At 35.9% G+C, this 27,332-nt stretch overlaps 1 protein-coding gene across 1 annotated transcript; it reads left to right on the top strand.

Moving 5' to 3' along the window:
* Positions 1-27,332, top strand: GABRB2 (gamma-aminobutyric acid (GABA) A receptor, beta 2). Its single transcript, XM_009696363.1, has 6 exons — positions 1-202; positions 3,489-3,626; positions 4,856-5,008; positions 6,110-6,354; positions 22,694-22,744; positions 26,363-27,332. Exons 1-6 carry the CDS (start codon positions 1-3, stop codon positions 26,708-26,710), a joined length of 1,137 nt encoding a protein of 378 aa, XP_009694665.1. The 3' UTR covers positions 26,711-27,332.

Consider the following 27,332-nt stretch of genomic DNA (forward strand, 5'->3'; position numbering starts at 1 on the left):
ATGACCAAAGAATTTACTGCACTGATTGAAGGATTTGTGCTTTGCACAAATACTGAAACAAATGTGTTCCCTTCGGATGTCTTACTGAAGTGGGCCTGTCTTGCCACAAGCACAGTCATTAATGACCTCCATCCACGTACCATTGATCTTCCTGGAAAAGTACCTTTTAAGGCAAATGAAGCAGATCTAGCGGTACTTAAGGGTACTACTTAAGAGCAGTAGCAACTTGTCAACAGCGACTGCCACAATGCTAACAGTAATTTCCTTTCCTGTCAAACAACTGCTTGCGCATTGGGAGAAGGCATACCAATAGGTGTAACGATCCTCTGTACACCACAGAAAGGGCAGAGCATGTTCTTTCCATGCAGTATTTGGGAACATGACAACAGCTTTTATTAGCGGATTTAGGTGGTAAGTAACAATTTGCAAAAATAAAGTCCTTTTGCTGGAATACAGCTTTTGCAGGTGTCTACTGGAGAACCAGAGGATGGGGCCAGGCAGGATAAGCCTTTCACATCCACAACCCCGGGAAGAGGAGTCACCAAGCTGTTACATTAACAGTGTCAGACCTAGAACTTGGGGTAAACTTTTACCACAAGAAGTAATGAACATAAAAAAGCTAAATTAAAGATTACAGTATATTGTCAAAGGTTTTCAGGTTGTGTTTCACAGCTCAAGTCTATTAGTTCAGAAACTATGATTATCTCAGTTTATGGCTAAGTACAAATATTCCTCATTTCTTAAAATGTACAATACTTAGAAGTGCCTCGGTATTTCAAGTCATTTTGGAAGGAAAGAAACTTTTAAAGTATTGTGCTCTTCCATTGTGTACCTTTTGCTGTCTTTATACTGTGGAGGAAATAGAACAAGTTTAATTGAAGAAATGAGAGATAAGGAGGGAAGCTGTCATATAATTCATAATTAATCAGCAAAATACATTATTTCCTCATGAGAACAAAATAATTCCGATCTCCTGGGTAAGTCTGTAATTTGACTCTTGGAATAATTTAACTGATACTATAGAACAATTCAAAATCAGTTCTAACAACAGTCTTGGCGGAACTAAGGATGGCTTGCTTAGCTATTGGAAATCACTGTGCTAAAGCTATTCTTATTTCTAAAAACAGCATCTCTTCGTCAACATGCAACAATTTTGTGCTGTAAATTTCATCTGAGACAATTCTATGTGCGGTGCTAAAGGTTTTCCTGTGCAAAGATGCAGTAAACAAAAAGTCAAAATTCAATTGTAAGTTGATCTTCATAAGACAACTTCAAAGCTGATGAGTTTTGATGATTGAAATGCAGATTTAAACATACTTTGTTGTATGACAAAGTGTGTAAGAAGCATCAGTATGATTGTGGAGTCATGGTTGATGCTTGTTTGATTACAGAGGACAGGCCTACTGACAGAGAGCAGTAATCCTGTCTCCTTTTCAGACCTCTCATGTTTTAGACTCTGAACAAGTAACATACAATAAAGGCAAAGTTTATGGTATCTATGACATTCTTTTGATGGCATTGTCCAAACAGAGGAGGGAAGCTAAATATTATGGGAAGTTTTCAGTCCACAGCTATTCCTTTGACGATTCTCCTCTTGGTGAAACAAGAGAGAAAGTATGAGGGGAAACAAATCAGTGACCATTAAAGTAATCTATTTGTTGATGTGAATTTAAACTGTGTTTCTTAAGAAGTTCTGGATATGTCAAAAGCATATCATGTTCCAAATTGTAGAACTTTTTCTCCCTTAACTGTCGAAGCTTGTTTAGAAGATATAAGCCTCTTTCTGGTTGATGTCATCAGCTAGAGCTAGTGAAGTTCTGGGTAACTGGAAAGATTAAGGAAGAACTTATTTCACAAAAATTTAAAAAATCTGTTCTCTCGTGAGTTTTACTGTCAATGTCGGCAACTTTGAAAGCAGAGCAGGTTCCATCTTGAATTCTTGATGTTGACTAGTTGTTCAAAAATCTGTCCTGTATGAATGAGATGGCTCTGATTCCTGAAATTAGTTTTCCATTTTCTGCCCTCAGACTACTTTAGATTTGCTGCTAGCCCCATGAAAAACAGAATGAAAGAGTCACATATACAAAAAACTGGAATTACTATCAATATGCTATAGGAATGTAACTACCCAAATACTTTAAAACTTGCTTTATGTTGGATAGATGTTTATGGTTGTTTCAGTGTTTTGATAGATTATTGCATTCATATCTTCAAACTCCCTTGCCTTCTGATACTGCTGTACATCTGGATTATACTTGGATTATCAAATTAATGATGGTGTGGGAAGAGTTTTATAGTTTCTAGGTTATCACAAAATGCATAATCTGCATTATTTCTTGAAATTAAGTGCTATTTGAGCACTCTAAAAAGGTGTTTAGTAAATAATTGTCCTTTGTCTGTGGGTGAGAACTTAAAATCAAGGTCATATATATATAATTTTATTATGTTGGTTTCCCAAAAAGTCATAGTCATTATTCTATCTCTGAGTTGTTCTTTTTAAATACAATTTTCAACAGCAAAAACCTTTAAAAGGCTACAAATCTTCATGAATATCTGATTTCCTGGGTTTGTACTAGATTGGTGTCTACTTACCAGTTCTGCATACCTACTCTGGAGTATGCAAGTTAGCACAACTGCCATTTGGCGAACCCAGATTCATATTTCATGCATCTGTTTTATGACTGTGTGAACATGTGCTGTCTTCTGTTTTGGGGGTTTTTTTTGTGGGCAGTAGGATTTTTTTGTTTGCTTGGGGTTTTTGGGTGGTTTTTTACCATCCAGAATGATGACTGTTGCATGTGCTACAGTTGCTCCTTACAAGGGCCTCACTGAATGTGGCTGGTTTTTATTGCATTCAAGCCATTTTCAGAAAAGGAACGATGCTGTTTTTACAATTAAAATCTAAATGAGTTTGAACTAGAGTTTGTCCTTTTCATCCATAGTCAGATTATAAACTACACAGCATACAGAGCAAATACCATGAGATAACTGTACACTGAACTTCTGGCTTACCTATACTACTCTCACTGTCCTTTTTCCTATGTTGCTTGTGGTGCACAAGACAGAAAAGCTTCTCTTCCAGGCATCTCTTGGTGACCTGGTCATGTTTCTGTTACTAGTGCTGATGTTTCAGCTCAGGGGGTGAAATTGCAGCAAACCCACACTGTTTTATCCAGCCTTGGGATCAGAAGTTACCTTAAACCAAATGTACAGTTACCATCTAACTATGGGATGTGTGTAGTCTTAGTTTGTTTTTAAAGGTTTGCTTTATTAATACATTGATATAATATACCTTTAAAAAAACAAAGATTAAAATACACCTAAGATTGCCATTTGAAATTATATTTAGAATTACCTGTGTCTGTCTGTATGTTTATATCTTTCATGTTATAATATATTTGAAGTTATTTTCTGATTCAATTCTCTGAACTGTTCTTCATGATGTCAGAAGAGATGTGTATCTTAACTCTTTACTCCTGTTTTTATAGATGGCTATACAACAGATGACATTGAATTTTACTGGCGTGGGGGTGATAATGCAGTCACAGGAGTGACAAAGATCGAACTGCCACAGTTCTCCATTGTAGACTACAAGCTTATCACCAAGAATGTTGTTTTCTCTACAGGTTTGTGGAGGGGAAGCTAAAAGGGGAATTCACTGGAAAAACTTTTAGAAATGGGTTAATTATCAACATGCTGTTCAGGATCTGAGCAAAAATATTAGAAACGGGAATAAATTAGAGCAGCAACTGTGAATTTTGAAAGGAGGAGTTTTTACTAGAGTTTTCATAGTATATCAGACATCACTCATTAGTAAATGAAGAGGATACAGTTGTCTGTCATGTTAAGGCTCAGTCAAATAAGCTGTATTTTCTGTTTTCCTATGAAAACTGATTAAACCACTTATACACCTCAGCAGCCTAAACCCAACAAGAAGTAACCCAGCCTGTAGGAGATTCAGAAACCTTTCTCTCACTATTTCTAGATATTCCTTGTGCCAAGCTGTGGATGTATTAGACTAATTATTTTGTCTTCACTGTAAAACCTTTAAAACCCTTGTTCCACAGGATTTGTAGTTCAGCCTATGCTAGCAAGCATGTGACTTTGTGAAGGCTAAAAGATGCTTTGTGAGGAGGAGCAGAAAATAAGAATGGATTTCATAAAATAAAAAACTAAACAAGAAACAACTAGAATATTTAAATGACATATTAAATCATTCAAGAGAGACAAGGATTGGGCTATTACTATGTGATATTATCTACCTACTTGAGAAAGCTGCTAGATGTGGTTAAGAAAAAAAAAATCTTCAAAACTCACTTTCTAGATATGGGTAGAATATGGGTAGAATATGGGTATACTCCCTTTGGAGGGAGTATAGAAGGATTGTGCATCCCAAATTCTTCAAAACCAAGCAGAAATGGGACTTGAATTGTGATATCTGGGCACCCATTTCAACAAGTGTTTCATACACCATAAAATTTCTGGTGGCCAGTGACAAAGGGCAAGTGTTGCACTGCTTGAAGAGAAGGTTAGAATTAGGGTTACACTGAAGTAGGCATACTGCCGCTTGTCAGGGACGAAGCATTTCTATGCTTTGATGCTCTGAAATGTATTTTGGCAGTTGATTGTTGAATGTTATGATTATGAGCAGATATGCACCTAGAGCATCCTTGTACCCTTAGAATAAAAGATTATTTAATCTCAATTCTTGCTAGAAATTCTGCAGCTGATTATCCTGGATCTTTCAACTCTGTGTGTACTCTGTGTTGTATGAAACAATAAAACCAAAATGACAGAACAATGTTTTCAGGCTTTATGCAAGTAAATTATGGCCATACCAAATATTCTCTTTTAGGTGCCTATCCAAGACTGTCTCTCAGCTTTAAACTTAAGAGAAACATTGGTTACTTCATTCTGCAGACCTACATGCCTTCTATTCTGATCACTATCCTGTCCTGGGTTTCCTTCTGGATTAATTATGATGCTTCAGCTGCAAGAGTTGCTTTAGGTAGGCATTTTTACACATCTCATGCAGTGTGCATTAGCTGAATGCTTTTTCTTGCTTCTGGCTTAGTGGATAATGCATGATTTGAAAAATAAACCTGTTAGATCTTTTTATGTCTGGCTTGTTAAGCTTTGTATTATTTGAATCAACACTTAAATCATCACAATTTAAATAAAAATCAAAGTGATTTCATGTCTGAATTAGATAACTGTATAATCGTTGTAACCAGAATTAGCCTAATTGTCTCAACGTTTTCTGTTGTTTGTTTTACTACTTGTTTTTTCTTCAAAGAGAATGCTTTTAGTTTGTTTTTGCCCATGGCAGTCCAGAATACACATTCAGCATTGTGTTATGAATTATAAAATACTTTTCAGGTAGGAATTAAATTAAGTTTTACTAGGGTTGTATAGCTAACTTTTGCTTAAGTTGAGGCCTTTTTTCCTTACTGTTACCTTACATTCTAAAAGCAAAACCATTTCCCTAATTAATCTCTAGATTACTCTTATATCAGCACTAATCCCATGTGTGTTTGTTTATACTGTGCCCCTCATCAGAGGATCCAAGCATGTTACAAAAATAAATATGAGTATCTATTGCCAAATTTTGTATAAATCAGACCGATTCCTGTCAGTACAGCTGTCATATAGATAAAATAAGTAAATCACCATAAAAGATACAATTGAGAATTTGACATTTTAACTTAATAGAGTAGTGTCTGAGTTTTACCAGGCCTTTCTATGTAGCATTTTCCAATAAGAATTCAAGATTGCAGACATCCTGAAAGTGCTGGAGGAAAGCAAGATAACAGTGACTCTAGGCTGGTAATTTATAACTGAGACTTACTAGAGAAGGTTACAGTTTAGCTGGTTAAAACCATACTCATAGAATCCAACTACTGTTTGTTTGAACACAGTTATTTACATGTGTAATTTTCTTTGCTGTACAAAAAATTGAAGACAAAAATAAGGAATATAGACAGAGGTTGGGGGTGAGTTTTTTACACCAGGAAAAAAATCTAGATTTTTTCAGCTTTAATATTATGAGCTATTACGCTAGAAAATTAAAATGAGTTCAGTCAATAGATTTGTCAACTCTTTTTTCCAGGAATCACAACTGTACTCACAATGACAACAATTAACACCCATCTTCGAGAGACTCTTCCCAAAATTCCATATGTGAAAGCCATTGATATGTACCTTATGGGATGTTTTGTCTTCGTTTTCATGGCTCTGCTGGAGTACGCATTGGTCAACTACATCTTCTTTGGCAGGGGACCTCAGCGTCAAAAGAAAGCGGCAGAAAAAGCTGCCAGTGCCAACAATGAGAAGTTGCGAATGGATGTCAATAAGGTAAATTGAAACAGGAGTATATTTTTAGCATTACCCCAGGAAGGCAGTCTTTCACTTCTGCCAGATAGAGCTTTAAAATGTAATATCTTGTAGAAAATGAGTGGAGTGGGATTATTATGATCTTGTCTTAGCTCTGCAGAATGGTGTACTTAGCCACCTCAGTAAAGAATGCTGCCTTCTAGCCTGGAAAAACTGAATAACTTTTTTCTAAAGCATGCACTCAGTTAAGCTTTACTTTGAGATGTTTTCTCATTCAGGATGTAGAATTAAAGATGTCTAGTCTGTTTCCAAAGGAAAAAATCCAAAATGATGGCTATAGCTGATATTCTAGCAAGAGCTGTATGAAACATTGGAAATAAAACCTAAGTTTAACCTACTTTCATAAATCTTTCAGATGACCTGTATAAGAAATACTTGCTACAAAAGTGGTTCGAACTGAAAAGGTTTGCATATTTTCAACATACAATGGTCTAAGATACTGTTGACTAAATGAGAAACTGCTCAGCAATAAAACATCAACTTGCTGTGTCCTTAATTTTGAATCTAAAAATGGTCCCCTGGGAATGGAGAATTGAGGCAGAAAATACATTTGCCAAGATACACACTTTTGGAAAAATCATCTATTATGCTTGATGAAAATGAAGCACTTACCACAAAGCACTTGTCATTTTTCACTTTGACCATTTCGGATGAGTCTCACACAGTGGCAAATCTGGACTAAATGGTAAAATATACTCAGTATGAAATGTATGAATTTTCACATACATGCACAATTGGAAAGCTAAATAAAGTTAAATTACATTTTGGTTTTTTTTCTTCTTTTTTTTTGGACTGGGAAGATTTTTGAATCCAGCATGATACTCCAAGGGAAAAAAAAAATAATCAGAATTTAAAAGAAAAAATCTAAATTGGAAACAAAACGAGTGTTTATTTGTGAAGTGAAAACATAAGTTTCATACAGCTCTAGTGACTGAATTTTTCATGTTTCTTCAGAACTTCTACACCACCATAGTGTGCCTGCAGATAGAACATTTTGTTCCATGTTTGCTGAAACAACAAAGATCCATCACGTGTTGATAGCATAAAACAGTTAGTTTTACGGGCTATACCGTATAGTCGTTTAAAATGGAGTATTATATTGTCATGACTCAGATCTCACCCATTCATTAATTTATTTTTTTCTTTTTAATTTGAGAGAAACATATTTTAATGAATGAAGACAAATGCATAATGATGAGATTAATTTTGATTTTATGGTACCATAGATCATCTTTTACCATTGTAAAGTTCATGAAGACACTGTAAAGTCTTTTTCTTTCTATTGGTGATTTTTTAGCAATGTAAAAAAAGCTACGAGCTTTTATTTAATCTGTCAAGTTTATTTTTTAAAAATCAGTTTCCCTTTAAACCATCAAAGCTATTAAATAAGAAACCCTGTAGGTAATTTTATGAGACTAGATCTGCGTTTACCTGAAGTTTTTCTTCTAACAGCAGTGGAAATTTAAGGTCCATAGGCATCAGAATGTCACCACTAGCTGAGGTATATTTGTATGCTATTTCACTTGCGATATTTTCTGTATACTTATTCATACAATAGATCTTTCAGCCATGTAACAGAATAACCAAACTCTAGTGTTAAATTGCTAATCATGACCTAGAATTTGAAGGCACGAACTAGTGTACTAATCCAATCCAGTAAGCAGAGTAAATTAATTCCTATAACTATTGCAGAAATTCACCAGCCTACAAGATTAACACAAAGTATATTGGGAACAACTTTACATTATTTAGATTTTTTTTTTTGTACTCAGCCTTTTGCTTAATATACCAGGCCAGCATGGTTCATAGTCTATGGCAGTTCTGCGCTGGTATCCTGATACACTCTGATCTGATAATCAGGTTAGCAATCCCTTAAGCAATAGATAGAGAATCAAACAGGAGAGGATCAGAAGAGAGTACTGATGAGAGAACCCTGTCCTACTGCACACTGCTCTGGGGAGGAGGAAAGGAGCTGACAGCTGTTCTTGCTCTTTGACCAGCAGCGAGAAAACAGATTTATATTTAATGGACCTGAATATTTTATCTATGAAAGGGGACCAGATATTATATAATTGTTTTCATGTACAAGAATCAGAAATGGACCTGAACTGCCAAATTTGGTTCAGATGCAGGTTTCTGTAAAAACCCAAGTATTTTAGCAATGGGACCAAATGATCACTCCATCTCTAATTAGGATCCAACATTGAAGGACTAATTTTATGAAGCATGAGTGTTCTTTTGTGATATTACTAAACTCCTCTTGCATCACTACATGGAATATTATGAATTTATCAGAATCAGATACTATGTGAGAAAAGATTAATGCCATGAGTAATAAACCTCAAAACAGGAGGAGGAAAACTTCTATACAACTCTTATTTTATTCAGCATAAACTTTGTAAAAAAGGTGGATAAATAGTTATCGGAATTGCTGCTTGTAGTGCAGCATCTTTGTTTATACATTATAGACCAGCAAATCTGTAATAGATTTCTTCAGATTCCAACACCATTTTTTTGTAACAGTCTCTTACAAGTTTTCAAACAACAAAAGGTGGTCAGAGGAGAGGTGCTGATTAGTCCTTCCATCCACAACTACCTGCAAAATCAAAGTAGAAGTTAATACATACTCCCTTTATGCTGTTGAGTTCCCTGGTACGGAGAGATTCCAGGGCAGGCACAGACATTGCTAGTCTCTCTATTTTTGCTCGGTGTTATTCAGAACATACTAGAGAGCCTTCAGAACAGTATGGAAGCACAACAGAAGCTGTTCTTCCGTGACTGTGGTATCTGCTGAATCCAATGTAGTTCCTTGGAGATTTGGTGACTCAGGAGGACAATGTCCTGTTTTTTTCCTTTTGAGTGAATACCATCGGATTGGCTGCAGAGCTTCCACTGGGCTATTCCAGATGAAACTGGGAAAATCTTTCTTTAAATTTCATATTGTATTCATGTCCTATGCCCAATATGGAGGTTTTGGTTTGGTTTTTTTAGAATCATAGAATAGTTTGGATTGGAAGGGCTTTTAAAGGTCATCTAACCCAACCATCCTGCAATGAGCAGGGACATGTTCAACTCAATCAGGATGCTCAGAGCCCTGTCCAATGTGACCTTGAATGTTTCCAGGGATGGGGCATCCACCACCTCACTGGGCAACATGTTCTGGTGTTTCACCACTCTCATTGTTATGCTGGTTTTGGCTGGGATACAGTTAATTTTCTTCATAGTACCTAGTATGGGGCTATGTTCTGGATTTGTGCTGAAAACAGTGTTGATAACACAGGGATCTTTTAGTTACTGCTGAGCAGGGCTTACACAGAGTCAAGGCCTTTTCTGCTCCTCACCCCACCTCACTAGGCGAGGAGGCTGGGGGGGCACAAGGAGTGGAGAGGGGACAGGGCTGGGACAGCTGACCCCAACTGACCCAAGGGATACCCCATACCACGAGGTGTCATGCTCAGCATATAAAGTTGGAGGAAGAAGAAGGAAGGGGGGAATATTGGAACTTCACAGTGTTTGTGTTACCAAGTAACCACTACATGTGATGAAACCCTGCTTTCCCAGAGATGGCTGAACACCTGCCTGCCCATGGGAAGTGAGGAATGAATTCCTTGTTTTGCTTTGCTTGTGTGTGTGGCTTTTGCTTTACCTATTAAACTGTCCTTGTCTCAACCCACACATTTTCTCACCTTTACACTTCCGATTCTCTTCCCCATCTCACTGTGGGGGAGTGTGCTGTGTGGGGCTTAGTTGCCAGTTGGGATTAAAACATGACAATCAAAAAGATTTCTTCCTTATGTCTAGTCTTAATCATGACAGAGATTATAACTTCATATACTCCCTCATTTTCAAAGATTGTTGGCTCTGTTTGGGGTAAGGGAGAGAAAGAATTGTGCCTGTATCTTGATTTGCTTCTTGAATTCTGAAACTTAGGTAATAAGATCTTGGAGAAATTTAAAGGACATAAAACTCAAGGAAAATTCAGACTCAATTACCAGCAGATGCGTTATCACAGACTTGTTAATTCTTATTGGACGTGCGTAATTTTTTTTGCAGTGACTTCAGGTTAAAATAGCTGTATGTATGATCATTCCACTCTTGAAGTTTCTCAAGCCGCATCCAGCAGTTAATTCCTTTAGTCGTCTTTTGCCTTTGTCAAGGCTAATTATTCTCTCTGTAAATAGTTGTATTGTTGCTTACAGGTAAATCACTGGCTTTCTTCTTACTCTAGACATCCTTCATTTATTGGAGATAGCATTCACATCGTTTCCTCACCTCTCTGTTTAAGCCTATTGTCTTATCTTACATTACTTCTTCAAGTGCCTTTTTTATCTTCATAGTCTCAAGTACTTGAATCTGTTCTGAATGGCACAGTACTGCAAGTGTATATATAAGGATAGGTAAACTGGGAGTGTTGTATTTCTGCTTGAAGACCTAACGTGTCATAAATTATGGTATATATACTCTAACTCATTGTTATGCAATTTTATTCTGTGGACTTTTCTATTTTAAATAGGAGCGTTGATGGCCATCGGCATCCTTTTGATCCTTTGTAGGCACATTTCATGCTATCATTTCTTTAGGCTCAGGGCACTAATCTAATACATTGTCTGTGCTTCTTCCAGGTGGTTAACAGATATGTTAAAAAATAGGGTCAAATTCTAACCTCTGGCTTCACAGTATCATTCAGCTGACTGTCTTCCTATGGGTAATTGTACATATGTCTGGGACATATTATCTCTTCATTTTTAAAATATTGTGTCAAAGGCTTTACTGAAATCCATAACTTTCGTCTGTTAATTCTGTAATTACATAAAAATGGTCTGGAAGAATTTGACCTAGGAACCTCTATGAGTTTTTTTTTCTTCTAATTGTAGTTTTGGTTTCTGTTTCCTTTTGGGATAGGAGGAGATGGGGGAAGGGAAACAAGCTCCTGTGATATAACCCTTCAAGTTTTCTCCTTTATGAACCCTAGCTTTGTCTTCAAGAAGATTATTAGCCTAACCAGGATCTTAGTGTAGAGCCTGGTACAACTGTGAATAATTTCTGATGTAGACCCTCAGCCATTTTATTATACTTAATTTCTGTTATCGTAGTTCAAATAATGAGCTTCTTGGTACTCTCAGTACTGATTTATTCCCTGTAAGTTTCTTCCAGAATCCAGTAGCCAAGGTATTTTTGATTAATTTTTAAATTTTCTTTTACATTATTTGGATCCAATAATTTTACCTTGGATGTTTCCATCTTGGAACTGTGCCTTGGATGGGCTTCTGATGCTGATCACTGTGACGTGTCTGATGCATCTTCTAGTCTTTGTGCTGTTCAGGATTTGCAGTCTGATCACCTCCCAAGCCTTATATTTTCAATATATTTTCCTGTGTTACTAAATTCCCAGTCAACCTGCTCCTTGTGCTGCTGTTACATCTTTTGGATTCTATTGCTGGTTTTTCCACAGTTGCTAGTCTAACTCTTTTGATCCAGACTACTACATACATTAATTGACTTCTCTGGAGGTGTAAGGAAGGTGAAAATGCTTTTCAATATCAATTATATCTGTGCTTTTGTTATTCTGGATAGATCAGAAAACCCCCATTACACTTAATGTGGCAATTTAATGGAAACCAGAACTGTGATTCTAGAGCCTACAGTAAATGTACTGGGCTGAATGAAAAGCTGATTCTTTTTCCTCTGTAAAGAAGTGCTTCTTGCATCTTGCCATCTGTACATTTGACAAGGGGTGATTATAATGGAAAAGAGCTGTATGCCATCCTCTTCCAAAGCAACAGAGACTGGAAGTGTGTCAGGCAGCAAAGATACTCGCTATGAGTATTGACATCAGTTCCTACATCAAGGCTCTTGTTAAAAGAAGGGCTACAGATCCATCTCTTGATAGAGCACCTTGTCGGCCTTTTCTTAGACATCACTATGGATTCCTTACCAGGATATTAACTAGAAACAGGATGTGATACTTGCATTTTTTCAACCCAGATATCAAACCTTATAGGGATATTACCATATAATGATTTGGTGCATCCTGCCTTCCATTTCTAGTCCTATCTTTCTAATTCTTACATACATGTTATTCAGGTGGTATTTAAATTATTTCTAAATTATTTTAATTTTGTTCTTTATAGTTAAATCATCTAGGTTTAGAACAGTTAATTACTGCAAATTAACATTTTTTATATAAAATTTGTTTGTTATATTCTTTCAAAGTAATTCGTTTTGGCAATTCATAGAAGTGGCATTATGTTTTGCATAATGTAAATCACTGAATGTGGTTTTAGGATATATACAGTTGCAGTAATAATTGAAGCCTAGATATTTCCAACCTAGCTTAAAGCCCAGAGACACTGTAAGTGTACAGGCTATATACCTGAATTACATGATAACATAAGTCACATAAATAAAAGTACCTCTAATTTTGCAATCATGCTGCTGTTACTGTGAGCATTAATAAAGCAATTTCCCTCTGGAAAAGAGGGGGAAAATGTCAGCATATTATGCAACACTTCATAAAACTGTTTATACATATTTATTCAGTCTTTTTTTTTTTTTTAAATAAATGTGAACTGACACTGCGAACCGCTGCATGTTTAGATAAGGGTGTTTTTCTGAACACAAAGACATTTTTTAAATATACTGAGTGTATTTTTAAAACAATGAGTAATTCTTTACTCAGTAGTCTTTGTATTACATAAGGTATTTAGTCAGCATGCCTGAAAGTTGCAGTGCATTGGTGTTACACATTGCCAAGTCACAAACGAGTGAAATTGTCAGACTAATGACATTTTTTCTATTAGAAATTTGTGTACCAAGTAGAGAACGTAGAACTTTAATATGATAATGAGATTAAACAACATATTAATAGATTTTAATCACAATAGAAATGCTCTCTTGAATGAAGGTAGGGCTTCGCGAGCTAAGAAGGTTTAAACAAATATAGGTACCTTTGCAATTCATTGCCCTCCTGACCCACTGTTGTTATATGCATATTAGCACAGAGTAGCTACAGGAGATGAGATGGCAAGGAAAAAACAAATAGAAGCTTAACCTGCCCTTAGCTGCACTTAACGTAGTAACTTTCTTCCCCTTCAATTTGTCTCAGCTGCTGAGTTTTTCCCCTACAACTTTTTGACCAAGGAAAAGAGTCTGACCAAGTTTAACCAGAAAAGTTGAATAGTTCTCCTCAAATCTTTCATTTTCAGAGGACTCCACTGCATTATCAGAATTTTAAGACAAACAAGATCATGCAATTGCCTGTTTCACAAGTGATTGCACCTAATTATTTCATCTATGCAGCTGGACAGGCTGAGGATGGACAGTTTCTGGCCATGGTATAGTCTAGCAAGGAAACGGGGCTCCCACAGCATCCTCCTCCTTCAGGTGCCCATTTTCAGAATCACTGGCTCACGTATGTGTGCTGTTCGAACTCAAAGACTGAATACTTCCTGTTTCATTGTGCCAACAATGCCATCCATTACACTAGCACCCTTGGAAATGACACAGAGTCAGTTCAGGTATTGCTTTGCTACCTGTCATTTCCCATGACAGCTTCCAAACTTCTTTTCACCATTTTACCAGTGAATAAGTGGAAGAGCCTGTGCATTTTTTTCACTGTCATATCCATAGATATTTTTTTTGAAAAAGAGGGGTGGAATTAGATGGAAGAGCATGTTAACCTCAGCCAATGTGAAATTCATTGATATACACATGTGGTCCTTTGCAGACCAACTGGTGATAGCTGCCGGTGCACTGCAACAGACAAGATCGCTCTCCTCAATTTTCACACTAAGGTGTAAAGATGCATTAACGGGGCTGCAGACTCGAGATAATATACCTTGCTCCAAAGTAATGATCATTAGCTTAGGCTTGGCTAATGCCTTTATTTCCCCTCTGATTTACTGCTGGCTTGCCTCCGTCCTTTTCAGTTCACAGCAATATTTGTTCATTTCTGTCTGAAGAAATCATATAATGCACCTCTAGTGAGGAGGAATTATTGCAAAGGTACCTAAAACCAGTCAGTATTTATTACATAGAACTGCACCCTATACCCTATGCAGTAGAGATACTTCTAGTATAAAACACAAGCATGTGAAATGTTTACAACAAGATGTAAAAGTTTTTGGAAAAAAGAGGAATTTTAAAGTGGCTATATGCACAGACTCAGTTAATAAACTGAACAAGTTATTAAAACACTAAGACAATATGAAGCTGTTAAAATTTCAGTCTAAAATCTCAAATCCTCACTGCTCTGTATTGCTGGAGCTAATGTTGCCACTGTCCATATTTCAGTTGAAGGCATTCATCCTCTTCCTTTCCCCTCCAAGGAGAGTTTTCCTTTTGTTTGCAGTACAGATAAAACTGCACGAGGATTGATTCTTGATCCAGAGTCAGAAGGTATTCTTTACACAGAAGTTTACTCAAGGACATGTAATAAAAATAGGCATGAGTTCTAAAAGCTCAACATTTCTTCTAAATTTACATTCATGCATCGTCAAGGAACAACTCACATATGAAACAATCGGCAATGCATAGAGTGCTCAGCCAACCTCTTCGTGTTTGGTTGAAACCAGAGGTTTGATAGGAGTGAAATTTGAGGAAGTTCCAGTTTTAGCCCACAGCACTTTGCAGATGCGGTCAGAAGGTAACTTATTTCCACGGTCTTTAGTGGTATTCCACATGACATCTGAATAAAGGTCAAGTCAACTGCGTGAGCTTTTATTCCTGCAGCCACGTTCCTTCGAATGCCATGTTTAATTAATGTAAGACCAGTGCTTGTACACTCTACTGGTTTAAAGCACATTATCCCTTTTGCTTTTGTTGTGCATCTACAAACCTGCCATCCACCTATAACCCTGAATTAAATACATTTTTAGTTGCAAAAGGAATCCATTAATGCATTTTATATCATTATTTCAAATTGTGGGGAAATAAGGCACAAAAAAGGCAAATTATATACAGTGAAGTAGAAGAAATGTATGTAGCTGCGGTCCAGAAGGTGTGGCTGGCTAGTGAATTTGATGCATTGATTTCCCAAAGCAGATCAGCTCTAAAGAGTTTGCCAAGGTTTAATTGAATGGCCATGAATCAGCCAATTTCCATCCAAAATGTAAGCTGTAACTCTAAATGCTACGTGCTAGGGGATGTAACCTAGTTGTGCTCATGAATCTTGAGATCTCTGGATTGCATACACTAGGGTGGCACTAAGTGGTAAAAATGTTATAATGTAGAAGATGACTGTCAACTGCTTTGTTTTATTTATAGTGTCTAAAATGATCATGTTTGGTTTCTTTTTGCAGATAGCAATGCATTGTTATATCTAATTTAGGGAAAACCGATTTCAGGTGATCCAAAATTCATATCAAAAGTGTTTACATAGTCAGAATGATAGTATCTCAAACTGGTAAGGAGGAGGATACATATTTCAAATCCCTGTTTTATAGGTTTTGCCCATCTTTAGTGTATCAGTAACTATTAATTATGATGCTTTACCTTTGTTGTTGTTTGCTCTTTAAGGTGTAAGGTCACCTAGACTGAGGCAAGTTAATACTTTCAAAACTATTAAAAAAAAGCAAAATTGCTGTGTTAGAACACATTCTAAAGACTTTTTCCCAATATTTAAAAAATATTCACACACCATACCCCCCTAACAGTGGAAATAATCTAAGTCCCAGGAGAGACATGGTGCAGTCACTCCGCAGCATGCCATGGAGACTGCTTGTCTTGCATGAAGACAAAGACAGACCAAGGTTAATGAGCAGAATAGCCCAAACAACCTAGGAATACCATATCTATCAGTATCTATAACAGAACATTACTAATGTAGCATATGAACTGTTATCCATTTAGACATGTACAAATGGAATACTTTCTTACATATATTCTTTTTTTTTTTTTAAAAAAAAAAGGGTGTTAGGGTTTCTATTGCATACTTGTATGTTAAATTTAATGAAATAGTCATGCTGAGCTATGAAGACCTACGTTTGTCAGTAAATTCACTTAATTACTCATTCTTTTGGTTACTAGCTGCTTTCCCAGAATTCTGCATATGAATAGACACCAGGAGTTAGTTTCTCACATAACCTAGGAAAAACATTAGGAGGTCGGTAGGATTATGCCTAAATTTAAATATGTATGTGTGTATATAAACAGACATATGTGTCTATATGTATGAATAGATCTTTTTTACTCCTTAGACACTAGTTTTAAGAATCCCTCTGTAATGACATAAGGTTATATTAAAACACAGAAGTCTAAATCTTATTTATTATTATGTCTCCATTCCTCTTTTTAGAAGTGTGAGAGACTTGAATTTAGTTTTCTTCCCTACCCGAAAAACCTGTTGAGCCTTCTCCCTAAACTTAATGCATCTTAAAGCAATTTACACCAAGCCCTGCATATTTGTCCTTGCCCATGTCCTTAAAATGAACTCAACTTCCTGGTAATAAAGTTGGCAGAAACTTAATGCTTTTGGGCTGGCCTGAAGGGTGCAACAGTAAAGGTCACACAGCCTAAATGAGCATGATTATTTTCATGTAATGTTTTGTTTGGGCCACTTTCTATCCGTGTATTCTTTGAGTGTTCAAAGGTTCCTGCAGGTAACTGGAAATTAAGGTCTTCAGAAATGGAAGATTTTAGCTTACATTTTGCTAGATGGAATTCTGTGGTTTTATACTTTCAAACTCCAGCAGTTTTGGGTATGAAAAGTGTCTTTACGTAAGTTTCAATTGTTGAGTGGAAGGTCTTTTGTTTATTAAAGTATACGATAATATAGCTGGAGGAGAAGATCCAAAAGCCAATTCCATGTAAGTATTGTTTGAAGAGGACTAGCTGTTGTGGAGGATGATTCTTCAGCTTTTATTTCTTCTTCTTTTTTGTATCATGAGGCATATACAATATATAATAATTTGCAATTTAAAAATAAGCCTATATTTGGTCTCATTAACTCATTAGTAGCTTTCTCAGTTGTGAGTAGATCACCCTTCCTGAAATGCATCTTATGAAACTTTTATAACATTGAACACAATAATGTTTTACATGGATATCTACCTTGTTAGTAAATATTTTTTTCTCTTGTTTCCATAAAATTATGTGTGTCAAGAACAAACTGCACACTATTGCCAAAAAAACTCAGTCTTTTTTCTTTAATTTTAAATCTACTCTGAAATTCTCCTACTATCTATATATTTATATTATATACATGTGTATATATATGTTGCTATAGAAATATGTTTAGCTAATCAAATTGAAGTTTGATTTAAATTTACAAACAGAAAAGGCCACTAAAATGCCAGGAACTATAATCCAGTTTTTATTTTCTCTAGAATTAATGCATACACAAAAACAATTTAAGTATAACTCAAAATTTGCAATGATTCATAATATTGGTATATATTTTGCATACACAGAAATTTACTTAGAAACAAATCTGAAATGACTAACTGTGTCTTGGCAACAAAGTTTCTTCATTCTTGCCACTCATTTAAAAATAAATGACAAAATGTTAGACTCTCCCCAAAACAGCAGACTATCAGTAAATCATACAGGAATATTCTAATTCAGTCAACAAATTTGGATTTTTTTATTATTTTAAAGCAGAATACTTTTCATTTTAATATTGTCAGGACTAGTCCTCTGAGCCTTACAGCATCTATAGCCGTGGAACTGGAAGTATTTCAGGCTTCTGTATCAGCACTGAACATGATCATAAGAAGTACATTTCTAGATCTTTCTTAATTTGGAAATTCATTGTCAAAAGTTTGAAATTCATCTTTGTTGTCTTTATAATGAAAACTTGTCAGTGATTTTCCATAGAAAAATCTCCGGAATTTTCTTTTAATTTTTTGTTGAATTAATTGCAGTTTCTCTCCGGTGTTTTATCTGGCCTTTGTCACTGCTCCCAAAATTTTTCCTGGGACCTCGTGTTGCTTCTGGCCATGTTAATCTTTGGGTTGGGCTCAAGAATTATGTTGTTAATCTTCCCCAAAATCACAAGCCTAAACCTGTTGACAAGTGAGTGTGTCATGGTCAGACGGATGAAACACTGGCAGACTGCCATACAGTCCACCCACTCTCGTGATGAGTGTACGCCGTACAATTCTTTGCACGTTGTGTTTGACTTCAAGCAAGAAAAATAACATCTATGTATTTTACAGAGGTGCGTTCTAGAGGAGCAACTTTATCAGCCTTATTTTTACTGTCTAGTTCATATATCAAAACCATAACTATATCCAAATCATACCTTAGAAATTTTGCCAGTTGCAATGATAATCAAACGTTCCATGCATTTTTCATCTTTCATGAGGCTTTCTTATGTAAGCACCTTTGCTGTGTTTACATAGTAGATTTTTGGTGCTAGATATATCTGTTAGTGTATTTTGTAAGACAATGTAATAGAAGACTTAGCTTATGGGCATAATGGAAGTTTGATGAAATTTTGGTGTTATTTATCACGGAGGGAAGAGAGTACCTTTTAGGATGTAGGTTCTTGCTGATATGTTATTCATTTATGTTATCTCCAAAAGAATTAGTTGTATATGCGTAAATGGGATGGTATTTTAACAAATGAATAATACTTCATCAGAACAGTAATAGTAAGAATCTGGGCTGCCTATTACTTTGTTTCTTGGCAAAATAGTAGGATTTAGAGCTGTTGTTAATTGGTACCCCAGAAGACTTCTATTCCAAATCACCTGCCTTTGCTTCCTCTTAAATGTCTCAGTAGTAAAAAAAAGTCACTGAAAATTGTAACTGAAATTTCAAAAGTTCCAGTTCTGCTTACATTGCTTGCTTTATGTTTATTTTCAGTCAAAGATTGATTTTTTTTTTCCCTTTTACTACTTACAAAATTTACCTTGTAAAAATAAATGCTTTCAGGAAGTTCAAATAGATTATTTTTTTAATTTTTCAATGTTTCTCCTAGAGAAGTTTTTGACACTTGAACGTAGAAGTTTTTGCTTTCGTGGAAGGGTTTCATTTGTAAGATAGAATCACTTACAAAGAATTGTTTTGAGCTAAGTGATGATTTAGCAATCTTCTGGAGGAAAAGAAATCTGTACCTGAAATTTCTAGAAGGGAGGGCAATTAACTTTAAATATCATTAATATGAGACTTACTCATATTTGAAGACTTCTCAATTAGAATTCCCCTTAAATAATATTTAGCTCCACTATTGTGATATGTTCTTGCAGGTTAAAAAAAAAATAATTGTTTCCTGCTTATGTGTATATGCATTATTCATGAGTTTGGATTGAAAGTGAAAGTCTCATTCACAGGAAATCACTTGAAAACATGACTAAAGTTAATATTTATTTAAGACCCATTAAATTAATGTTATCTGCTTAAGTAAAGTTACAAGCTCATGTCCTGAATCAGATATCTGTTTACTGTTTATGGTCAACTGTATTTGCTGTGCTAGAATGGAAATTACATGTACAACATCAAGGCGTTACTTACATAACTCGTTCTTTCTACTTTGCTAGAGGTTGCATTGGACTGAATTATCACGGCCAAAGGTGAAATGGAGGAAGATATTTTTCTATAGAATCACAATGTATTCTCTGTTTTTCTTTCTTGGTTGGCTAAGGTGATTTATCCTCCTTTACTCCAAAAACCCCAGGGATGTTTTTGCACTATTTTAGAAGAAGTTGGTGTAAGATTCAAGCTGAAGACAGGACACCAGTAGTTTATTTCCCCATTTTTTCCTATTCTGTGCCGTAATTCAAATAGCAGTCTTGATTTTGCCTATTTCACTTGTTGGCTTGTGGTTTAGAACATTGAATTCTGTGCAGCAGTTTAAACAAGTTTGTATTTCATGATTTTTATTCAAATGTCATCAAGCCAAAGATACTTTAGCCTCTTTCATGTTTTGTGGGCACTTACTCTGCAATGTCTTAAGTGTAGAATCTTGTGTGTAAGTAATGGTTGCTGAAAGAAAGCATATGTTTTCAACTGTTTCTCCAGAATCCTACAATACTTAAAACTAAGTTATTGATGTGTTACTAGTGATAATGATCAAGAAATCACATACATCAGAGGGTAAAACTGGATGGTTAGAAATCAAATTACAAGTAATTAGAGCAGTGTTAAAGCTCCGTGTCCAGATCTTACATTTTCTCACCCTTTATGTTTTTTTTAATTCTTACAGGTCTCTTGGTTTTTTGCATAGATTTTTAGGCTTTAAAAAGCTGAAGAACCTAAAGAAAATTCTGATTTAATTTACAGAGTTTCTCTGGATTTTCTGACCTGAAACTAAACACAGTAACCTGAAATTATAAGTCAACCTAATTTTAATGTCCTTTAACTACATGCTTTACAACCTGACCCAGATCTTAGGTGTATAACGCAATCCGAACCAATGCATGCTAATGTGGTTTCATAAACAGTTACTGCAATGCTGGCAATAAAGTCAGTTTTGTGCAGACAATGGAAATGCAGTGTTTGTTACATTCTTAAGGACAATGTTTCACATATGGATGTTTTGAAATATTAGACATTTGTGCTTTGTGAGTTCATATAACTTTATCTCAGCAGACTTGTTTATCATGTCAAAAATGTCTATATAGCTTTAGGCAGGTGCCATTTGAAAATCATTAATTCTTTTTTCTTCCAGAGTGAACCTAGCAGCAGCTTATACAGAACTATCTACCTTCCACACATTACTTTGTGTAGTCAGTGCAATCCCCAGAGATCAGTGGTTTCTAATCAATAAATCAAACATTGCTGATGAGGTGGAAGATCCCTATTACATATAAAGTGCACTTCGTACTATCTTGCCAGAGCTACTGTAACTAGTCAGGAATGGAGTGTTACTGGTTTTCCAAGCAAAGCTCAGCTGTCAAGAGGTGGGAAACTATGCTATAGATAGTACTAAGGTCTTTATCTGTAACAAATTAAATTAAATGTCCAGGCCTGTCATGTCGGTCTTCATAGCAAAAGGCATCTTTATTTCTGTCTTCAGTTCTTAAGAATGTCAGTTCACAGGATCTATAAATGCTGAGACCTAATCTCAGGTGTTACTCTTTGTAATAGACTGGGTAATTCTGTTCTCCCTTTGTGATTTAGCTCACCATATTTTGCTTTTGGCTAATGGCAGCCCTACTTAACAAAAGGATATTTCTTTTGAATTTACAACTGGTTTTGTTTCACAAGGTTTTTCCATCAGAAATTCCAACCCTACTGTCTATTTTATCCGTGGCTTCTGAGTCATTCTGCCATAAAATGAGCCATCAGTACCTGCCTGTAATGGAAGGTTATAGGTGAAAATGAACAGTATATGAGGAAGGACAAGTGTCAATATTATATCTTTTCAATTCATCAATATAAATTTCCTTCCTACTATAAAGCTGTGTTTGGCGTAACAGTAGAGCATAATCACCAACATGCTGGTTAACTCGATGTTAGTAGTTTCAGAGATCTGATCATCTTTGGAGGAGTCCTAATGTACATATCTGTGCATGTATGCGTGTGGGAGTTGTAATTTCCTTGTATTTTACAGTTGCTAATGTATTAGTGTAAGAGGAATTCCTCAAAAAGCCATCATTTTGGAGTTTCTAGGAGCAGGGAGAATATATAATGGTAACATTTCTACACTTTCCTCTGTATTTCCTTTGTTTGAGGCCATCAAAAAGGTCATGGCCTCTTTCAAGGCTCCAGAGTCAGCTTTGCTTCCAGTTGACCTGGACCTACAAGTGAATATCATTTGCATCACATATTTTGTCATCCACCTTTAAGATTGATTTATAAAAAACCTACCGTCTTGCATGTTTGCTGAGCTCTGGTCATTTCTTCACCACTTCTGCTTTGATCTTTTATTTCCATGGTACTTTCTGCTGCTTTTTCTTCATCTTCATCCTCCCTTCCTTTCTTGTCTCTGGGAATTTCTCCATTAAGTTTGAACTCTCCTGTTCACCATAAAGAGTCCAGTTCTATGGTTGAACAATCCTTCAGCACCAAGAGATCTTTTTAACCTTCTTCCACCTCCTTTTGAAACCACTTTTACACTTACTTTTCCCCCAGAATAATTTTAAGAGTTGTTTTCATGTCATCATACCTTCCTTGGTCAAGTGACCAGTTGGAAAAAAAAACATTTACATCACAATGTTATGTTACCTTCAGGAGCAGAGCAAGGCAGTAATGGCACCTCTGAAGCCAGAATATACTTCTGCTAATTGTTGGCTTAGAGGTCCCTATATCTTTTAATTAGTTGTCCTATTATTACCCTAGAGTGCTTTAATTTTAAATGAAAGATAATAGCTGCCTTATCTCTAAGGAAACTGGTCTTGATTTTATTAACTTACAGGACAGAAGAATAATTGGCACATATCATTGTCCAGAAATGTATTCAACAAAGGTATCTTTCATTGTTTTCTAACCTTTTTATCCTCAGAGACTTAAAATTCAGGTCCTGACCACTTACGGTCATTAAAGATCCCATGGCACTTTTTTATAGCGTGGTCATCTCAACCCCAAGCATCTGGCCAAATATCAATTTATGTAACTGTTCTGCTTACTTAACATTCCCCACCACCACTCACCCACCCCATAGTTTCAATTGGCTACAGCATTCTCCATTTCCTTGACTAAAATGTAGTGGATTGTTCTGCACTGTCAGTCACCACATTTCGCCTCAGAGGTGATTGCGCTTCACTGGGAAGTGAAGTGGTTCTTCTTTCTAATGCTTGTAAAGCGCTTTGGGATCCTTTTGAATCGGCGGTGCTGTGTACAATAAACGTAATTCATTATCATTCTATCTGAGGCTTCACTTAGTTACAAAAGCATGTTTTATTTAGAGTTGGGCGAACCTACTTGGTGGAAATAACACTCCCAGCTCTCTCTAATCTGACAAGAAACCTTTTGTCAAAGGCTGAAAAGTTAGGTTAATTTCTTTCTGAGTTGTTGTTTCTTTCTTTCTTTCTTTTATTTTCACATTCATTTGTACTTTTGGATTGGAACTTTGGGAGTTCTTCAGATTGGGAATTCAAAATACCATGAAAAATGCAGTTCTTGTTATGGTTAATCCACTGTTCCAGGTGCAGGAGGGTCAAATTAGGACTCGAGAAGCACCTGAACTTTGTGGTGCTTACCTGGCTATTCTAACACTTGAAGGTTCGCCCATCACTAATTTTTACTGTATTTTGCGTTATTTCTTCTGAAAAATTCTTGGAATATTGAAAAATGCTGTACTCCAACTCTGATATCAGTGTGATATGTGCAGAAGAAAACACTTTGCCCTAGAAGATAGTTTAAAATATTGCTAAATGTTTTTTCTGCCCGGCATCACTAATCTTACTAACTACTGCCAAGATTGTCAGATATCTGCAGCAGTTTGCTGCGTTAAGAAATTTACTGAAATGAGAACAGAAGTGACAAAATAATCAAAGCAAAAAGTTAACTGAAGGAGTGATATCATATCACTAAAACACGTCTGTATCTAACTCTAGAAGACTAAAATAACTTTTCTTGCATTTGTGTTGCATAGAAATTATGTGAGTGTGTAAAGAGCACTCAGATTTGTAATATCATTGCAGATTGAAAGATAAAATGCTTAAAGTAGATTCACCCTAAGAAGATTTAAGATGTGAATAAATTTGTTGGCCCAAAAATCTCTCCAAAGATAACATCTTAGAATGTACAACGTTGAGGTGAAAATAACCCAGGCTCTGGGTTAAGGGGAAAACCATAGCATTAGTGGATGTTATGTCAAACTTCCCCTGATGTCATTGGAACTAAAATTTCTATTCTTTTCTTAAGGTTATATGAAACTATCGAAAATGTAGTTTCCAAATGGCTTTGCACCCCTCTTGTAAGATACTTCCCCTATGTGTTTTTAGACATTCTTGGGATCAGTGAATGCCAAGTGCCTATAATTGCTTTTATTTTCAGGATACTGAAAATCTTATTATTTATCTGAGATCTTATAATACAAATTACAGCCAATTTTGTCTTACTCCAAAAATCACATAAGAATTTTCTAAATAACTGCACTCATTATAAGAAAATGTTTGAAAACTCTCTTGAGAAGTTTCATAGATCTATTTGAAAGCTTTTTCATGTGTTTGCTTTTGTTTGTATTACAATAGCAGAATACTCCTTTTGCCTTAGTTTTGTCTAATGCAGATGAAAACTGATGAGAACTGATTTGATGGCCTTCCTGGCTAGAACACAGTGTTTCCTCACCATGCTCAGTATCAAGCTACAGTTATGAAAGGAATTTTTCTTGGATTCCAGCGCAACTTTCCCATTTTTCCAGTGCTTCTCAAAAAAGATTAATTTTCCTAACACACTAGAAAATTCAAAGATTTGATATGGTTTTGATGAAAAGCAAGCAAAAAAGAGATTATTTTGGCTGCTTCACATTGAGTCATTACATTTAATCTTAAACTAAAATATAATGAAACTAGAGGGGTGCAAACTCACATAGATTGAAGGAAAAAAAAAGGGAAATCTGGCATCTCAGCGATGCCAGTTTTTATGCATCACTTGAACAGATGTAATCACTCAAATGGCAGTGTTTCAGTAGGTCCAAAGTACTTTTGTGAGTATCCAACTTCACAGTTCATAATACTGTGCAGTGAATGTTACTAAAAAACAACTATTTTCAACCCAGTTCTCCCACCGTGCCATGTAAAATATTACATAGGTCTTTTTTATTAATGGCAAAACCAGTGCTATATTGGGTAGTGCAGCAAGGTACCTGCTGCTGACTGCTAGCTTCCAAATATTACAGAATAGACTAATGCCGTATTATTGTTTAGAAATCCACAAAATTCACAGTTTGTGCACTTTCAATAATAATCATAGTATCTATTATGTACATGATAAATGAATAATGTGGCTCAGTTATTCTTAAAGGAGCCCTGGGATAGTTTCATCTCTTGTTTGGCCTGGAGTATATCTGCACTACCGTAACTAAGTCAGTGTACTTAATTAGCTGCTCATTAACTATTATTGCTTTTAAAGTATTTTTCTTTAATTATACTTTGTAATCACACAATTCAAAATTTCTGCTTAGAGGGGAGACTGAGGAGAATTAGAAGTTCCTAAATAATCTTATATTTATTGTCTATAAATGCATTATTTTGAAGTTCTCCTACCGTACTTCAGATCTACTCCAGATTGCCTAAGAGTTTAGTTCCTCATCTTTGAAATCCTCTTGATTGTCTAAGGGGTTTCTTTACAACATTTCATTAATATTTTTTTTACTGAATTGCCTTTAAAAAAATACACAGTAGCTAAAACTACCCGTTGAAACAACTGTTCAATGTACATTTGATGTGATTACACTCTGTGTATGTTTTCCCTTGCTTGAAATTGGACATCTTTGCTATTCCACTTTCAGGTCTCCACAGCATGAACTGTATTTATAAAATTCATTAGCACAGGGAAATGGAGTTTCCAGAAAGGCATAGTTAGACTGTGTCAGTGCCTTTCCCCAAGTAACCAGGAGTCCTGTTTGGAATACAGGGTCTGAAAATCTGCATTCTCTTGTGCAGTGCTCTGGGTCTTGTTTTATAGAGGCAGAGAGACCTTGTGAATATCTGGAGTTTTTGTCAGAGCAGAAGCTTTCATTTGAAAGAAGAAAACTCAAAATAAAGCAGACCCTTTTCCATTTGATTTCCCTTCAACACCCCCAAAAAGTTCAGTATTTGCCCCTGATGTCCTACCCAGTGGCAGAATTCCACTTTCAGGAGCTGAGCATGTACTCCATTTCCAGGAATTGCTTCTGCTCACTGAACATGGGGTCTAGGGAAATACCATTTATTCCATTATACTACACTGGCCTTATTGCTCCTTGAGTTCACAAATAAATGACAATAAATATCGTCACGGCTATGCTTAAAGTCTTGTAGACAGGCTGACATCCAATGAATTAGTAATGCTAGTTCTAGCCCTTGTCAGCTTGGCTTCAGTTTGCAACTGATTGGGCTTCCTTTCTCTCCTGTTAAATCTGCTTTCTTATTTTTTACAGATGGATCCACACGAAAATATTTTGTTGAGCACACTTGAAATTAAAAATGAGATGGCTGCCTCCGAGGCTGTGATGGGGCTTGGGGACCCTAGAAGCACTATGCTGGCGTATGACACTTCAAGCATCCAGTACCGGAAAGCTGGCTTACCCAGGCACAGCTTTGGTCGCAATGCCCTGGAGCGACATGTGGCACAGAAGAAAAGTAGGCTACGGAGACGTGCATCTCAACTGAAAATTACCATTCCTGACTTGACTGATGTAAATGCCATAGATCGATGGTCACGCATTTTCTTCCCTGTTGTTTTTTCCTTCTTCAATATTGTTTATTGGCTTTACTATGTGAACTAAGAAACAAAGCCACACAGGGAGCAAGAACTGGATTTCTCTTCAAATCAGTTGTACAGCCAAAAGTGGGACTTAGAAAAATTCTATTCAGGACAAAAAGTTATTTTAAAACACCTTAGTTGCTGGCCCACTCTATGGTCTATTTTTATAATGTTTTGGTTGTATCTGCTAAATCATACATATATTAAGTTGCAGTATGGACATATCCCCTTACCAAAATATAAGTGCATTTTGAGTGTGAAGGCAAATTGGATTTTGACAATCACTTGTGTCTCATTGTCCCTCATTCTCTTTTTTTTTTTTTTTTTTTTTTTTATATGACCATTTGAGTTTCATGATACAAATCATAGAGGGGCATTTGAGTAACAAGTTCTACTTTCAACAGCAGTACATACCATTCCCAGGGAAACTGCATATCCAAGACATGCATCTACACTTAAGAGAGTGCACTAAGTTGTTACACGCTTATGAAACATACACACTCTATCTTTTAAATGTGTAAACTTGAAAACAAGTAGTGCCTATCATCTTTCCAGGATGATGACGGTCAGAGGTTTCCCAACCATTTTCAGGTATTTCCTATTATTTATTGAAAGAAGTAAACCTTTGACTGATAATATTAGGG

The sequence above is a fragment of the Cariama cristata genome, unplaced genomic scaffold (assembly GCF_000690535.1).
Source record: "Cariama cristata isolate BGI_N322 unplaced genomic scaffold, ASM69053v1 scaffold143, whole genome shotgun sequence".
Lineage (NCBI taxonomy): Eukaryota > Metazoa > Chordata > Aves > Cariamiformes > Cariamidae > Cariama > Cariama cristata.

Bases quoted from the DNA above. Each gene is read 5' to 3' on its own strand.
- GABRB2 (XM_009696363.1), top strand. From the start codon at position 1: ATGACCAAAGAATTTACTGCACTGATTGAAGGATTTGTGCTTTGCACA. The intron at 203-3,488 runs GTACTACTTAAG...CTGTTTTTATAG, and splicing joins AGATCTAGCGGTACTTAAGG to ATGGCTATACAACAGATGAC. The intron at 3,627-4,855 runs GTTTGTGGAGGG...ATTCTCTTTTAG, and splicing joins GAATGTTGTTTTCTCTACAG to GTGCCTATCCAAGACTGTCT.